The sequence below is a fragment of the Prenolepis imparis genome, unplaced genomic scaffold (genome assembly GCF_030444845.1).
Source record: "Prenolepis imparis isolate NDT839.2.m4 unplaced genomic scaffold, iyPreImpa1.0 SCAF_4, whole genome shotgun sequence".
NCBI classification, from domain to species: domain Eukaryota; kingdom Metazoa; phylum Arthropoda; class Insecta; order Hymenoptera; family Formicidae; genus Prenolepis; species Prenolepis imparis.
In genome coordinates, this window is record NW_028141162.1 from 12,125,632 (window position 1) to 12,144,511 (window position 18,880).

Sequence of the window (18,880 nt, forward strand, 5' to 3'; positions counted from 1 at the left end):
TTTAATTTGTTCTTTAAAAACTTTATATATTTTTATAAAAATTAATGCATTGTACACAAATAGCTTTGCTTTTATGGACGATTGATTACAAAGAATTACGCGATAAACAGTTGATGTAAGCTGTCAATGTAAGTAGCTACGACGGGCATCATCGGTCCAATTAGCGCGCGTGACAAGTCGCGGAGAGGAATCTTTCCGCGCTCTCCGCGAAGTTCACGAAACGATCCCGACACCTACGACGCTCTCACCGAAGATTGCTGAAAGAATCTGCCGCTCTTGCTAAATCGACGATTTATTATTGCTCGTGTAGCAATAACGCAAGCGCGGTCTGTACGACAATATTGCGGTAATGCAGATCGCTCGCTCTGGCCCGGTTTCAAGTGTCTCAATCTTGATCGATCGTTTTGCGACGTAATTGATGTGACGTTGATTTTAAAAAAAATGTACGATCAATCATGACGTATCGATCGATGGATCATCAATTAGCGATATTTAGCGGACGAATTTTCTTCCGCGTACGCGTTTTTCCGCGACTTATGAACAGTTTTACAAGATATATATATTTAGATCATCAAAAGATACGCTAAAGATACGATATATTTTCTTATTTTGTTAATTGGCATACGCCAAAAACTTTATTACATCAGATAAGTCGATATTTGAGTCGTTCGCTCGAAGAACGACTTAAGTCGACTAAAGTTTTTACACAAAAAATTGAAGATTCAACTAAATGATTCAAGTTATTAAATATTTTTTGCTACTCAGCAAAATAGGAACGTGTATATTAAAAAATATAAAAGCTGAATAACATAATGATTAATAACTCGAATCACACAATTAAATTTTTAATTCAATTTTTTTACAAAAACTTAAGTCGACTTGAGTCGTTCTTCGAGCGAACGACTCATTTATACATTTTATCGAAATTTTTTGATCCATAAAAAATTAATATTTGAAGTTAAAATGACATCCATTCAGCAGAAAGAAAGAGGAAGGAAATGTATTGTTTATTAATTAATAATATTAATTAATGAAGAAAGAAGAAATTTCTTACATATTTTAATTTATTCAATAAATATAATACCAGTGTAGATTTCCGGTTGCGATTACAGATCTGCGCGTTTCCGGCGACGCATCGCGTGAAATATTGATGCGGGCGAGATTTCACGCGAGGGATTAATCGGGAGCGACGTGGTTTTGATCCTTTCGAAAGTCTCGCGCGTGCATTATTATTAGTCTGATTTATGGCGGGAAAAACTTATTAATTGCTCTTATACACGCGCAGTGATGTGCGCCGTTAATTGTCGAGATTTTTCTCTTTTACTACGATGGCAATTGGGTTACGTAATCTCTTTGCGTTTCAGCTACCGAGATTGCGTCGTAAATTAAAAATTAGACATAAAACTAAATGTGTCGGAAAATGTCATCTCCGAGAAAGCTTTTTTATTTATTGTTACGATTTTTTTTTGTTGAGAAAATCTGACAATGAGAAAATCTCTTTCTGTTTTCTTTTAAATAGGTATATAATATTGCGTGTTACGGATGTCGAGTTCGATATGTCACAAAGCTGTCATTCTCTCGCGCACGAGGTGTCGGTCGACTGCACCTCGAGGATCGTCCGAAAGACGCTGGACCAGACTTCTCTCAGATCATCGGCGGTCCCGCACAAAGGCGCGCTCTGATCGGATGCGGTCTGCAATTTGCATTCGGCGAGCGGTCTCTGTGACCGCGCGAAATTATAGAACTGCTGATTATTCAACGGCTATTCAATGCATCGTTCCAGGTAAGCCACGTCGCCTCGAACTTTTTTTTTTAACATTTATCCACGCCGCAATCATGACGTTCGTAAATTAGAGAACCGAGACAATTGAGACTAGCAATCGGTTGATCCTCGTGACACTCTTTTGTTTCCTTTGTCACGTACCGATATTTCACCTCTCTGGCGTCGTCGATAAATTTCGACGGATCATAGATTCTTGACCCCTTGACCCGCGAGAGATTATTAGTTTCGTCGCGTGACGGACGAGTTATTTTTCCGAAATCGGTTGATGAATTATAAACGCAATTAATTCTAAATTTAATGTCAATTTGATTCGATGATTGATCTTTCGCGACCGCTCATGCGAAAAATAGATCGAACCTCCCTTCGCGAAGAAAAACATGTCGTGACACAAATGCATCTCTTTCGGAGAGGATGCACTTCCCTTCGTTAGCGCGAGTATTTTGCAAGCGCGCAGACTTCTCGTTCTTTTCGCGCGAGAGAAAAGCGCGATGCGAGGTTTTTCCAGCGTTCAGACACGTTGCAACTTGGAAGCGAGCCTCCAGAAGAGACGAGGGGACAAAACTGCAACAGCAACTGCAGCAGAGCAAGCACACGATGCAGCTCGCCGCTGGTGGTAAACAGATGGTTATGTGGCAGAGGAAAAGCGAAAGTCACGCCGCGTTCGGCCCCGCGGGTTCCTCTCTCCTCTGCCCCGTTCCTTCTCTCTCTAAGCGAGCGCATTGTGTGCGCATCTCTGCGCCCCAGATAATTAATATCCGTGGTACGGGGAACCGGCATTTTCTGCGGCCGCCGATACGACGAGGCGCTGAATCGCCTCGCGCCGTTTGTTGCCTCACGCTTCTCGAGCTAATTGATTAAAGGGGATCATCATTATTATTACGTCGTCGGCGCGATACGCTCGCGCGATTTTCTCGCTTCGTCCGTCGTCACTCCGGGGGGTGGACAGGGAGAGAGAGGGCTCGCGGCTGTTTCGCAAGGGTACATCGTTATGACAGAACGATAGCCGGGGGGAGAGGAATCGGTACCTCGATTAATCTATTTGTGCGCGCTATTTTCCGGCTCGGGACATGACGCGATATAACGGGCCGACGTGCTACATGAATGCGGTACGTAATGAGCAGTGATGCAAAGTAGCTGGTACCCTTTTTTTATTTATTTTTTCTATTTGGATACACCGTTTCCGGCGAGTTATCCTAGCATGCGTTATTCACTATGTACGATCGCGCGAGATACGCGCGACGATGGGGAAATATCGAAGATATAAATATTGAAAATTTTATGAATTTGTGTTCGCACACTTCGCATTTCTCTCGCTATCGAGATGACCTTAATAACAGATATCGCAGCAGATTACAAAAAAAGGAAAAAATATTATGTCCTTAATAACCAGTGTGTGAGTTAAGAACCGTGTTTTAGCTTAATCGTATTCTTGGCTTCTTCTGTTTTCTTTTATTTTTATTTTTATTTATTTGTGGTAAATTTCAGCAATCGTCTCTATTATCTTACTAACAAAAATGCAGAAAAAAGCATTTCTTTCATCGTTGCGGACATGTATTTATATCTAATGGTATATCGTAATTAAATTTCGTCGATACATTATACGCTTTAAATTCGGCGAATTAAACCGTAGAGTTTAATCAATTCTTTCATTTCGAGCTATTGCATTTTTATCGCCAGCAGGATAAATTGTCGCTTGTGTGCTTTATGATTTATAGTTATGAATATATCGTTGCTTATTTATAGTTCCGTCATATCTGGCTATCGTCATCAACGCTTCAGTCAGATGAAACATATCGATTGGCGGCTGATTCCGCTTGACCCGAATCGGGAAAATGAAAAAAGATCAAAGTCGTGACAGCCAAGAACAATTGCCCTCGGGGCTAAAATTGCGCAGAATCACCAACCTCATCGACAACTGTGAGTACGATATGCATTTGTCTGTTTCATCGTCGTGTCGGGTATAGATTTCTCAGTGACAAAGTTCCCTATCTCTTCGTTATAGCAGGGAAAAGATGTAAGACTCGGTTTGCACGTCGAAAGATTGCGACACGTTGGTGAGGGAGTGTTTTTTTTGCATTTAGAATATTACATAGAGAACGGATCTACTTCGCGCTACGTTCGTTCTACGTAATAAAAATTTTTCAATGCAAATGATTCTCTCTCTACTTCGTCGAGAAACAACGTACGATGTGTAACAATTAATTCGCGTATATAATAATAATGTATTACCGCGTAACGCGTAATTAAGCGCAATCCCGATGAAGTACTCGTATTTCCCGCGTAGTGGCGTAATAATATTTTTACTCTTGAGGAAGTGTAACGTAAAGCAAAGAGAGCAGCATTTAGCGGAGAGAAGCATCTTCCGCGATACGAATCATTGTGATTATCCTCGGCTAGATTATCAAAGTGTTAAACAACATTTCCGCGCTTTGTGAAACTTTGCGTTTTTTATCCCTCGCAAACGTGCCGCGGGATGACGTGTTGCTTTGGAGATTTTCGTGCAGTTGGATTAGTGAAAAAAAATATTTTATATTATAAATTTTACATAAAAAAAGATATCGTTCGAATATCGCGCTGTAATAAATTATAATCTATAATTTCGCGTTTTATATGCGAATAAAACCCCGGGTGACAAATGACGATTATTCAACCGGGACCTTCACTTATCATCGGCCATTCGTATTTCTTGGACGCCAAAAAATATAACGTGTAATTTTTAAACGTCGTGTCTCGACCATCTTTTGCCACAGCGAGAGATTTGAAGATTCTTTTGAATGAAATGCGACGCATAAGTCGAACGAATAATCTATAAAAACCCGGAGCCCGATCTTTGTATTCAAAATTTATCAAGGCCGCCTTTTACTTTGCAGACCTCGTTCATACTTTATTTGTCTGAGGATGCAAGAATCCAATAGTTCAAGGATCTTTAAAGCTAATATAATAAAGAATTCTTTAGCTATTGATATCAAACGATAAAAAATCTAGATATGAATCTATTATTAAAAGTAAAAAACCTCTCTACGTGCAAAAATTAAAAATATTTCTTACAAATTATTTTTATTTAAATATTATGTATTATTTGAGAAGAAAAAAAAAATGATACATCTAGGTACTTTGCTTGAAAATTTTCTCCGACAAATCGCTCCTCTCCCGCTTTTCTCGGGAAGATGCTTTTCTACTTGAAAATGAATCCCCCGCCGACGAAGTTCGAGCATCATTTCGCAACGTCGCGGCATCGCGAGTCGAGGAGGCCCCATCGCGGGCAATTAATCCGAAAGGTCGGCCTCCCGTCATAATAGCCGTCAGAGCCGGGGACCCTCGGAGCGGAGCCATGATTTATTCAGGTGGATGAGCGAAGCGACTCGAAATAACTCGATGTGTACATCGACCTTCCTCCCTCGTCGCGCGAGACGCGGTTGATCTACACGGAGGGTTTACCTTCCTCGCTCCGGAACGATCCAGGACGATGTCTCGTTGACGGACAACAGATTCATAATTAAATATAATTTGCAACACGTGGCGATATCGATCCCGACCATCGATCGTGCGCTCTCGAACATATGGGAGAGGGCTTAGAAGAGCTCTAGCGTAGTTTGCGTTTGACGAGTGACGTGATAACTTCTTATGTCGCAATCAGTCTTCTCGCCTTCTCTTTGCTATTTAATAATAATTTGTGTATCTCGTCCCCTATATAATCTTTGGAACAGTTGGTTTTGCAACAAAATGTTATAAATTCACATTCTACATTATTTAAGAAAGGCATTATAATCTGAAGGTAATGTAAATTATTAGGCTCATTGTTGGAAATATCGATTTTTGAAAACATCGACAAGCCTTCTAAAAACGCGAACATATATCGACAAATTAATTTTCATCCGAATGAATATATAATAAAAGGACATCAGATTCTCTCTTTCTTCTCTTTTCTTGAATAAAAGATATAGTGTAAAGTCTACTTTTGCATAATTTTATAACAGAGAAAAAAAGGGAAGAGAAAGAAATTTTGAAAATAAATATTTATTACAGTTATCAGATATGAATAGAAAAGCCACTATAATCATCAATATCAATATTCTTTATTTGACATCGGACAAGCTTCGCTGCTTTCGACAGTCTTCGTCTTCAATTCACATGTTGTGCGTGCGATGCGTAGCCACGCACGTGGATACGCAAGCAGAGATTGTCGTCGGTGACATTGCGATATTCCCGCGTCGAGAGGAAAGTCATAATTATGGCCGTCCGCTTGAGATTTCACGGTTACCACGTCGTTCGTCGCGCATCCGCGCGTGTTCCGTAATCGCACGGCGAGATCATCGGCACGCGGCATCATTCTCGCTCGCTCACCGAAAGTCGGAGATGGATTAATGATACCACCGCGTAAAGGCCGAGGAAAATGAGATAGCGGTCGCGCGATCAAATTGAATGAAATTATTAAGTTATTATCGGAAAAATTATGACCGATTTTTACCCTTTTGCGCTCATTCACAATCTCTTTGATTTGGAAATATTTTATTTTATTTTCCGATAAACTGACCTTTATTTTTGTAAAAAAATATTATTGATATAGATTTAAATTAGTATAAATATATATACATTAATGAATATTGAGGAAAGAAAATCGTGTGTTTCCCCTTTCGCGACCTTAACTATTTTAATTTATCGTGAAACAAATTTTCTCGTTCATATATTACATATCTTATGTTATAGAGATGCACGACACCTGATGATCATATTCATAAAATTTACATTACATCGGGAAACATGTAACTTTCTTTCAAACTAAAGAATGCTTTTGCCGAAAAAAAAAAGAACATTAGTATGATTTTGCGATTGTAATATAACAATTATTATCGCAATAAAATTGTATACGCGCGTAATAAAATTATATTTAAGCGTAATTAAGTGTCAACAACGAAAATAATCGCGAAAGGTTGAGCCACGGTTACGACTCGCGCATCATCGTTATTATATTTACGGCCGTGGAATCGCCGTTGACACGGCAGCTCGTTTCCGCGTGTACGCGAGAACGCGCGGAGAAAGGAAGTTTCCCTCGTCGCGTCGCATCTCCTTGAACTGGTGCACCTTGCCGTCACGTTCCCCGCGTACTAGCACGTGCGGTCTCACAGCTGATTCGTGAACTGCGGATTGAATCGCCGAGCGAACTACAGGGTGACCGGTGAATTCTTTGAAGAATACTTTAATTGATTGATTGCACGCGATACATCTCTCTTCTTTTAAATAATTATATATTTACGAACTTATTATTACTAACTTATTGCATATAAAATTTTCGACATTATTTGTGACGATGGATTCTTCGATGAGTTCAGAGTCAATTATTCTTGAGAGGAGATTTGAAGGGGGAGGCTATTATGTACGAAAACTATATTATTATTCGTGTAGGAAAAAAGTCTTAGCAAACAATATGGATTCATATTTATATCTTGGCTCAGAATTTTTTTTTTAAAGACAATATTAATTTCTTAATATTTTGACATATGATTGACAGTTCATATAAAAAGAATGCCTTTACATAGTGGTAAATAACTTGAAATTTAGATATCGAAGAAACACTTGCATATATTCAATCCAAACGTGTTCACCGGATATCTCTGTCTCATAGGAGAAAAATGCGACCCGGCACAACATGCACGCGTGTGTGAAAACGTGTCGGGCTTTAGACGACTGTAAAATATAGCGAATGAACGGACCCGTGCTTTCTCTCAGGCATCATCGTACAGGCACAAACGTAGTTACTTTCTTTCACAGATACAAGAGCGCGCGTTTTCGCGTAGGGCTGCCTACCAAAGGCATCAAAGTCAGAAGGCTAACGAGGCGGGATTGCATCGGGCTCAATAGAAATGGTTTTAAAGGGCTTGGGAGTCGATGTGTGATTCACAGAGGTCATATCACTGCTTTTTACACGCGCTTAAAATGATGCGAACTCTAATCGCGCGACGAGGATAGAATTAGGGTCAATATATAATTTTTAAGAGAGTATGATATTAAAATGAATTATTACTTGATCTATATTTATTTCTATAAAAATTATCATATATTAAAAATGTGCTATATAATTATACATTGCAAGAGTTATTTATATTTTACTATAATTATTATACTGTACTTTTACGATAATATAAAATACAGTTGCATGTTTTATGAGAGTTAAGAGAACGCGATGTGTATTATTAATTTTTAATTCTAAAAATACAGTCGTCGTTCATTTTAATCGATATAGTAATCTATTGATTTTTCTCTCCCTTTCTTTCTCTCTCTCTCTCTTTCATGAATTTTAAATAACACATTTTTTTGCGTGTCTTTTAAAGCTAAAAGTGTACTACGTCTATCTTTTTATTGGTCAGGCTTCAACTCTTTAACAAAACCTCTTTTCCATCCGTATATTTATTCTATCGATTCAGTATGATTATATAGTACGTATAATTATACGCGCACATACGTAGTATCTATATACGATTAAAATGACAAGATAGGAGTTATTTAACCAGTCCGTTATAAACCTATAAAACCCGTTAACAGCTTTCGAGCGGTGTTTGAGGATGATATTTGCACCTATGTGTCAGATTTATAAAAATCCCCCCGCGCGACAATATCGGGAGATAGTTTCATCAACGTGCAAGGAACAAATCGTGCACGTCAAGTTTGTGCGCCGTCAGACACGAATTTTCACGTCGTGCCGAGATTTCATTTATGTCGCAGGAATCTCATATAAAAGCTAAAAGGATTTCGCGGATTCGCCGTAGCATTACGTCGAAAACCCGACTCCAGTCGTGGGCGCGCGAGAGAAGAAAGTTTAGTTTTTGAAACTTCTTCATCGCTGTTAGCAGCTGCGGAAATTTTCAGTATGCAAATTATCGCGTTTTAATAATTTGTAAAAATTTTGCGACAAAAAATAGAAATAATATATGTATAACATATATTTATTTCATATGCATATACTTTCTTGAAAATCTCGATGTAAAAGAAAATACGATTATCCTTACATTTTCTTTCTTCGCCCAATTCGTAAGAAGAAATCACACTCCTGCGTCAAGAGACGACTATTTACCAGTTCTGAAACTTTAGCGTAACTTTCTCCGGAGAAGACGTCGATTCGCGAAGATCGATCAGTGAAAGCATACGATAATTGATCGCAAATACAAAGAGACCCGTGAGAGAGAGAAAGATGTGTCGGAAAAGTCAAGGCAGCGACCGCCTCGTCGCAGAGAGACAAGGATATATTTCGCTTCTTTCGTAATATTTCCGGATAAGTAATAATGATTCTGTTTACTTTGATTTGAGGAGAAACATCTTAAGGATCTTTAGGATATATTTTATTAATCGAAGATATCGAGTTGCGACTGATTGAAATTGAAACAAAGCTAATATCCGAATTCCAAACGAAATTGACTCCAAAATCACATATTAATCAAATCACTTTGTATGAAAGGGAAAGTGTTATACATTTTTTTTTCACAATGTACCATAATTATTTATTCAAGCCGGACTATCAATCAGGTTGATTGCTTGACCTCGCGTCAATTATTTATATTCTTTAATTTGTATTGACCGCAATTAGCGGTTAGTGTTATTCGTCGAAACGATTTGCTGGATATCGACGACTCGTTTCCTGGAATCAATACAAGTAATCTATTTGAAGATCACGGACACGCGCGTTACATAAGTTATGATCGTCGATCGATTCGAGCCTCGATAAAAGCGGCACGTTTTCTCGCAAAGAGTATTCATATGTACATCGAGGATACTTCGCATCGGGATAGCTTCGAGTGATAGCATACGGATAGATAGATTTACGGGATCGTTCGTTTGCAGTTTTGACGTTGACAAAGATTATAATACGATACGAGGCAAAAAGCGTAGCCGAAGGCTAGTACGAGCATAGGAATCATTTGTACTCGTGACTAATGGATACCGTCGAGATTATCTTATCGGACGTCAAGTACCATTAATAGACGCTTTTCTCCTGATGCACTAAGATCTCTCGCGGTGCGAGATCAAACAGATGATAGATAATTCTTCCCGGCGTTTTATTACTACATATATGTCCCGTATCGCGTGTATGAAATCTTCTCTCTGTTCGCTTTCTTAGATAAAATTAATTTTAATCAAAATTAATTTACCCTAATATTGAAATCGAAATAAATGAATTAATAACTTTGGAGATTTCGAGAAAAGAAACTGACGTCAGGAAATTTATGATAAAAAACGTGAAATCTAAAGCTAGCCATCTATCCAAGGAATGCAATCTGAGCACAACGGATAGCACTTTGTGGAAAAATGGTGAAACGACGGCAGGTAAAAATAGACACTAGGGGTAGCATCAATTACAGAAGAGTGACGCGATATGTAACCGATTCTTCTGTCTATGGGACAGCGACTTCGGTATGGCGTAACTTTAGCGACGCTTGAAGTTTTACTTCGTCGTATAAATATAGCGCGCGACTTTTCATATATAGCTCCACGACGCGTAATTCACTGACGTGGAATCTGACAGAGAAAATATGTATGTATGTGTTTGTACGCGCCAACTCTCTGTTTCATGACATGCAAGAATACCTCGCGATCCTCAAACGTGTTTTATTTGGACGGATGTACCGTGTATCTCCGTAAACGCAGAGAGGAAGAAAATAGTAGTTGTTGTTTTATCAGTCGACCTTATTCTTCCCGACAGATGTAAGGGGTCATAGATATAAAAAATAATGAATGAAGAGAGTTAATGAAAAATAAAACCACCCTTTGCTAGACGAACAAAAGAACAAATGCAATAATGAACCTATATAGTTTAGATTTAAATAATATTTTTGTAAAATATGATATGTAAGAAACAAACATTTCAATTATTACAACACCATTGTACGTGTCATCATCATTTATCCAGATTTGTTCTATATTTAGCTTTATCCAAGTTTCATTTCAACATTCTTTACGAGACAAGGCCGGTATGGTTGCGATATTTCATTTCGTTTGACAGAATATCGACACATATGAAATATCACCTAAGTAAATGTTACGTCATTTTTTTTGTTTCATCATACGTGATTTCCTTTACCAATCGTTGCGGATTCTTCCCTCAGAGGCCTTAAAAAAAATGTATCACCTCTGAATCTCCGCAAATCCAACAAGACGGTCAAGTATTGACGTCATAGGTCAAGAGAGTCGGATCTTTAAGCATCATTTTTCACAGATTCATCGTGCTCGATCCGTCGGTCGAATTATTCGTCGGGGGTGAATTTCATAACCGCGTCACGCCAAGGAACGCGGCCGGGGGTTGCATCCGGGGTGCACCGCGCGCGAGTTTCCGGGTGGAAAAGCGAACGTGGGCGTGGCGTGGCGAGGGTGAGAGGCGTGGTTACACGCGATCAATAAAACCACCGACCCTCTCACCCACCCCATCCCTTCAACGGGGCATGCGATGTCGACGATGGGTGGCGAGGGGAGCGAAAGAGCTGGGAGCGAAAGAGCTGGGAGCGAAAGAGCTGGCAGCGAGAAAGGGGGTGCGGAGAAGAGGGTGCCACCGAAAAGCGGGCGCAGGGTGGTGGCAGAGAAGACAGGGGTGGAGGGGAGGAGGCAGAAGAGGATACTCCGGAGGGGTCGTCCGAGGGTGCATACAGAGTATCCAGTCGTACCTCATCGATCCCTCTCTGCGAACCTCCTCTCATCTCCTCTCGCGGGTGCCCGCGCAACCCTTCGTCGAGAGAGTCGACCTCGCGTCTCGCAAGTACCATGGCCTCTGCAATTACGTGGGAGACTTCATTCGCGGCACGCAACAGTCACGCATCGTCGACGTCCGCAAGCTCGGTTCCGTGCAGACATATAAAAGGATGAATGAAAGGATTTGTCCTTAACAATCGGGATGCGGAATAGGAAAAATATGTTGTAGAATCTTTTCTATTGTATCCTTTAAAAGAGAGATGTATATAATTCTCCAAAATATTTTATTATTTTAAAGATTATTTTAAAGATGAAGATTTAAATTAGTAGAAAAATGATATTTTTTTCCTCCACTCTTTTGACAAAGAAAAATTGATTGCAATTTGGAATTTGTGGATAAAAGACTATTCGCTAAATATGAGAGAATTAAAATCATAATTAAATATTTTTGTGATCATAAAGGGTATATATATATTAATAGGAAGTAATTTTGCGGATATATATAATAGAATATATATGTATATAATACCACGTTTTATATTCAGGTCAAATAAATTTTGTAAACTTAAATATGTAATACCAGAGGTGCATGCAGACGTAACATTACATAATACCATTTGCTGGCTAAATTGAATGAAGAAATTTCTATGGTCGGAAATTCGTCAAAATTATTATTCAATAACGCAGTTACGTGAAACGCTATACTATTCCGTCCTTTTCTTCTTTTTCTCGCGATTTATCTCAAACGTAATGTGTACGAAAATAATGTACAACATCGATCCTTTTCTCCTGACCATTTATATATGCTTCAGCGTGTTCAGATTGGAATTGTCGCGATATTGCGTTTCCATGGGTCTCATTCAGGACACAGTATCACGCGAGATTCGATTTAACCTTGTTACACGACTTTCCGCTAATACCGATAATATATGATACAGGTCATTATCATATATTTTATACATTATATCTTATTTTTTATTAAGAAATATATAGGCATGAAAATTGATCTTAAACGCGAAGTTTGTGCTATAAAAGTCCCGTTATACATATTTAATATAAAATGTCCAAGACTGTCAGCTTGCAAATTTTTTCCCAGAAAAAAATTGATTTAAAGTTTGTCAAAGAGTTTGTCTCTAAAAATTTTTCCAACCGACTACACACACACACACACACACATATCCATACACACTTTTGCTATTTAATTCAGAGCGAGCGTTTCACGACGCAACTACGCGCGGATTAATCCATTCACGCAAATGACTGACGCGTAAGCGAAATTACGCAAGGTACGACGATCATTTCCTGTACGCGAATGCACATAACGGAGCGACGCTTCGTTAGAAAAATGTGAAAGCAAGTATAAAAGATATAATACTAATATTATATAGAAAACGGTTACTGACTTAAAATAAAGAAAGAATTAGATATAATAAGAGGACATAGAGCTTCGATCCTTTCGCAAGGCTTTATAAATTTTGCAAGAATTTGCTCGAATATTGTCACTGTCATTTCTATCGTAAACACACAATAATTTTTTTTATCACAATCAGGAGCCTCCAGATATGACTTTTGTGATTCTCGACAATATGTCAAGTGTAATAAATTGTTTTAAATTCGCCTTCAAAAAAGATTGTGCGTATGCTTGACTATTATAAATACTTTCAACAGTTTTGCAATGTATCCGATATGTAAAACTAAGCTTTTTATAATAATATTTATTATAAATGCCATAACATTCTTATTCAAATCAGAGGAAAACAATCTAATGTTGTCTAATCATCAAAGATTTAAAATATTCTCATATCCTGAGTGTAACATTCTCTATATTTTATACTATAATATTTTAAATATTACGATAAAAAAATACAAATAATATTTAAACAAAAAAAAATTTATAGATTTAAAATGAATTTTTTTAGTGGTGGTTTTAAAATTCCCAGAATTGCCAGATGTGCCAGAAGCACATTTTTCGACATTCATACATTCACAACACAATAATTCGACATTCTTTTCTTATGTTAGATCTCAACTATCATGGTACCTTCCATTTGAGATACTTGTGCAACGTATATTCAGAAATCTAGTGCCTATATAAAATTAAAGTTAATGATTTATTTCGCGGGATGGCCGCTTTCTCCTACGTGCCTCCAAATAGAGGATGTACTGCGGTTAATTAGCCGCGTATGTATTCGAGTTAGAGAGGAGAAAGAAGGAGGAAAGTGTTCTATCACGATCGAGATAAATTGTAAAAATTCCGTGAATCGGTAAATCGTGTCAATCGACGAATAATCGGCTCGTAACGCTCGTGTTCGCGTGTGAATAATGGCGAATCAACACTGAACTCGCAATTTGACGTTTGGTAATACGATGATATATCGTCGAAATTGTAGAAGCATCCATCTTTCTTTAGGAAGGTATGCATCTTTAAAGATAATGCTGCAACTGCATGCCAAGTTCTCAAAGAAGTTTTCAGGATTCTCAGCATAATGAATGTATCTTGAATGCGATTGATAGTTCTGGGAATTGCAATGTAGAATACATTTTTCATCAATTTTTAAATCTATAAATATAATAAATTTTATTTGTAATAATTTTTTTGACAAAAAGAAAATACAAAGTAAAATATATTTCAATTTTACTACAAATCATATACGTATTTTCTATTGACTGTTATTGCTTAGGGAATGAAACCAATCCTTTCTTGATAATCTTTTACATATATGTATCAATCTCTTTCTTTCTCTCTCTCTCTCTCTCTCTGACTTTTTCTGCGTTACAAATTAAGTTTATTCAATTTTTCTTATCAATCGATATTGTTTTTAATAATGGCATAGGAGTTTTTGTCTAACAATAGAAGTATGTTAAAAATAATTTGTCTAAATTACAATCTTTTTTAATGTATATCTTTTCTTTTCAGAGATTTTTGCTCCACTTAAGTAACGCTTGCGTCAACGAATCTCTTGTGAAAGACGTTGTCAGAAACATCCTTAGACTCGCCTCCCAAGGATAGAAATAGTCGGATATTGAAAGGAACAATAGTGTCGTTCTCGTAAATCATAGTTCAATAATGACGAACCTGACGTTGACCCAGCTGATCGAGCACGATCCTGCAGAGGCGATGCCACAAAACAGGGCCAACAGACGAGAGTTAGCTTCAAGTAAAGTGATTACGCCTTTACGTGGGATACTAATTAAGCCAGGTAACTTTTAAGCAAAACTCCCCGTTAAACTTACTGCATATATTATGTGTTTTGCAAGTATGTGTTATATGTATGAATTACCGTATTTCCATTGCTCGAATTTGCATAAAATTAATATGACATTAAATTAGCTCTAATCTCTTAACATTGATAATGCGAATATCATACACTTTCAGTTTATTGATATAGCAAGTGATAGTAGAAACTATATATCCAGCTTGATTGATCTTTATAATTTAACGAAATGTGATAATAACGCATTAGAAAAAAAAGGCATAAAATATTTAAAATAAATAATCTCAAGTATTATATATTAATTCGTTGAATTCGAAAGTACGTAAATGAAAAAGATTTTCCGTCTCTACTTTATAAATTTATAACGATTCTCGCAATTTTCCTCTTACCGGATCGTTCTGTGATAATGGTTGACGAGCCACATCTTTTATTTATAGCGCACACTCGCGAGTCTTGGTTTCGCTGTCATATCGAGCATAATATTTCCAACTGAATCGCGCGGTTTTCTTTTCCAATTGTATAAAATTTTCCAGTCATCTTCTCGAGGAATTACGACGATCACGCGAGCGGATTTCGTTAATTCTCTCGTGTTCCTTCGCGTTTCTTACGTTTCTTTACAGCGCACTTTCCGCGTTTTACCGTGGAAGAAATCGATTGGCGCGAAACGGGATCGTGTTATATTCTTAAGCGAAATGTTTGCGTTGTTTTAAGGCCACCGAGCTAATCGATCCCGTGCGCAGGCCATGGTCACCGCGATTTACATCGCGCATACTCTACGAGTTATAATCTCGGCGATCACCTATGCACCAGCTGTCTTCGGCAACTACGACGTTCTTTGTGTCTTAAACTGTAAAATATATAGTGCTGTAAAATATCTCAGCAAATATGAGACTGCACTTGGTTAGTCTTTATTAAATGAAAAGATGATATCTTTCTATAAGTAGCAATTGATATATTGATTTATACTATAAATATGATATACATATTATAGTATTATAATATTATATGATTATATAATACACGATTTCCTGGATTTAAAAAAATTTATGCAATTGCAAAGACTTCGTGACTTTTGTGAATTTTATCAGAGTTTAAAAGAAACTATAATTTTTTAATTAGTAGCTGTTAATATCTTCGAAAGAGTGCGATAATATATTTATCTATATCTCTCTAGATGCATGTTTTAAAAGTAAAAGGTATTGGTAGAAATAATTATCGATCCGCTAGAATTTTTTGAACTTTTAGCCTTTAGCCTCGGCGAGAAACTGACGAAACCGCACTTCTTTATATCGCTTTCCCTAAGCTATCGACGCCTCGTTCGTACTTCGTTAAGCGAGTTTGATTATTTGCATGAGAAGCCGATGTTTACACCGACAAACGCACTTACGTAAAACTGCCATTAACCGGTCAGGTGGTGATTCCGCGACGTGCGTTTTCTTCTTCATTGGCACCGGCGGAACGAGAAATAAATGCATAATTGCGTTAGCAATCGATTTTTCACCCGCGCGAAAACAGTTGGATTCCAGAATTTCGTAAGGCTGCCATTGGCAGATTGCCTGTTTGCAATGTCGCCTCCTTGTTTAACGGTTCCTTGCCACGGACGTTGTGCAAATCCTAGCTGCGAGGTACAATTATTCACGAAAAAAAAAAAACTTTCGCGAAAGAATGGGCAATAAAAACTTCCTCGCGCGAATATTTCAATATATCGTTACCTGAGAAGGAAATGAAAGGGAGTAAATGTCAAATAACATCACTGCCGCGGTTTCGACATTGTTTCGTATTGTTTTAAATCTTTTACAAAATCTTTTGTAAAAATGTCAATACTTATTCGGTGCCTTCGCGTTATGTAAGATGAATCATTAGCATCTTTAAGGATCCCTCGATCCTTCATCACTGCCATAATATTTAGCTTTGCGCAAGAATTGATTTTGCAAACCTTTTCTTCAGCCTTTTAAAACCTTGCTCGATCGAGAGACTGCTCGATCTACGCGTGATATAATCACGTCATTTTAATCCTCGCGCGAATAAATGATAATCTCTCTAATTTTCACGGTTACGCGGAAGCGGATGAATCAGACGAGCGGAGAGGAAATGCGGCGGAGAGAAAAGCGAGACCGATCTCCGGAGATTTCAATTCGTCGCGAACCGTACCTCGTTCTTCTCCCCGATTATCCTTTTTACCATCTCCCGTTTCCTCTCTCTCTCTCTTTCTCTCTTCCTTTCAACGCTCATTATTCCAAACCTGCCTTTCAATTTATGTAAATCACGTTTGCTCGTAGCATTGCAGCGACGGTGACGAAATTACGTAGGGAGAACTCTCGAACAAAGTAGTTGAACATTAGCGCGTCCGAACGTTTAAATAACCGATAAAAAACCGATTCAAACGTGAAAGAATTTTTAAAGAAAAGAAAATTTAAAGTTGGAAAAATTAAAAATAAATCAAAAAAATCTATACATATATATAAATATTATTAATTATTTTCCAAAAAATCCTTTCGTAAAGAATATGTTTTTAGCAACAGTTTTGATACTATTTATAATTATACTTGATATAATTATATTTGAAGAGGACAAAAACGTAGAGAAACGTACAAATATTTGCGGATATAATGGTCGAATGTTTCGATGAAATTCGAGCAAATCAGCAATGTTATTTGTAATCGAAATTAAATTCTCTCCGAACTTTGTTTCCTCGGTGTAATTCTAGTCTCATTTAGAGCCGGGAGTGACCCGCGATCGAAAACGAAGGTTAATGCGTACCTGCCACAGGCAGAGCGTTCCCTTTCACGAGAGACGAGACGAAAAATAAATTATTGTTCCGGCTTGCGTTCCCGCTCGGGGGGTGCCGTCGTTCCCCTTTGTTCCAGCCAGCCCCCCCTCGGGCCTAAACCATCCCTCCGCGGCGGCGCATCCACTCCTCCGTCGTCATCCGCAACGGCGTACCTAATATAATATTCCAGGCAATTACAGTGTTTGCGGATCAAACAGAGGGACTCGTTTCACCCCCGTTCGTGACGCGATGCCCTTCCCTCCTTCGGGGAGCTGGCAACCCCCCGTCGTCGCGAGCCGGCGCGGTGGTGAGAATCGCGCGGGTGGCTGCTGCCGGATATACGAGAACAATTTTCTGTCTGGTGTGCGTTTTTAATGGACTCGAGAACATTGACTGACGTTCCGCGAGATTATTCTCCGGCTAGAGATGATGTTTTAAATTTAGAACCTTGTCGGATCTCTCTCTCTTAATGATGCACAGTCTTTATCTTCAAACACACTGTCATTCTTCTCTGACTTATAGTATTCAATAACCACTTTAATGTATATTGATAAAGAAATCTTGAAAGAAAATATTGTATTCTTCTTTGAGTATTTTCATTTAATTAATCATCTAACTCTATACATGTAGAAGAATGCGGATCTACTATAAGATCGACTTGGAAAAAAAAAAGAGAAGAGAAGACTACTCTTCAAGATCACTGAACTATTACAGGAGAATGAACAGGATACAGTCTTCGGAGGACTGAATCATGAATTTTTGCACTTGAATGACTCTTTAAAAAAGGTACAGTGAAAAGGGCGAGAAAAAGAGAGCGAAACCATGATTTCGAGAGAGAAGGTGACATTCCGGAGAAAAGAGGAAGAAAGGAAAAGTGACGAATACGGGTGCAGGGACGGAGATACGCGTTTCCATCAAAGGAACACGATTAGAAACGCTTCTCACTTCACATAATCATCGCGCCATTTTCTTTTCCACTCCGAATACTCGCCCTCGATTTTTTTTTTCGTTTTTTTTCATTTGGCCTTCGTACGCGAATAAGCGGGCTCGCGTTCCAGTTTTTAATTCCGCCTCGGGGCAACGCAACGTGGGCCCGCGGGACAAACCTATTGCGCGATTTGTATTCTTCTGTTGCGCCCACCTGGCATCGTCCGTCTCTTGCGCGAGTCTCTTACCTCACCTGAGGTTCCCATAAGTGTTGGCCTACACGTCAGGTGCTCGTCGCCTCTTGCGCACGTCGCCTAGCTAGCTCGACCGCTGTTGCATCCTCAGGAACGCAGCAGAGCAGAACATTGTTCTCAATGCCTGTCTCCGTGCGGAGAGAAAGACTTTTAACTTTTGTCTCGCGGAATTAATTTATCGAAGTAAATTAAAGTTTTGAGACCTTCAACGAGTTAATTTATAATTGATGAAAATGTAATTTTTTAATGCGAAAATAAG

General features: G+C 38.4%; 1 protein-coding gene across 1 annotated transcript; it reads left to right on the top strand.

Moving 5' to 3' along the window:
- Positions 1-1,265: 1,265 nt before the first annotated feature.
- On the top strand, positions 1,266-17,634 carry LOC145935273 (uncharacterized). The gene is made up of 4 exons (XM_083036437.1): positions 1,266-1,783; positions 3,527-3,700; positions 14,373-14,655; positions 15,382-17,634. Exons 3-4 carry the CDS (start codon positions 14,523-14,525, stop codon positions 15,573-15,575), a joined length of 327 nt encoding a protein of 108 aa, XP_082892563.1. The 5' UTR covers positions 1,266-1,783; positions 3,527-3,700; positions 14,373-14,522; the 3' UTR covers positions 15,576-17,634.
- The last annotated feature ends 1,246 nt before the right edge of the window (positions 17,635-18,880 follow it).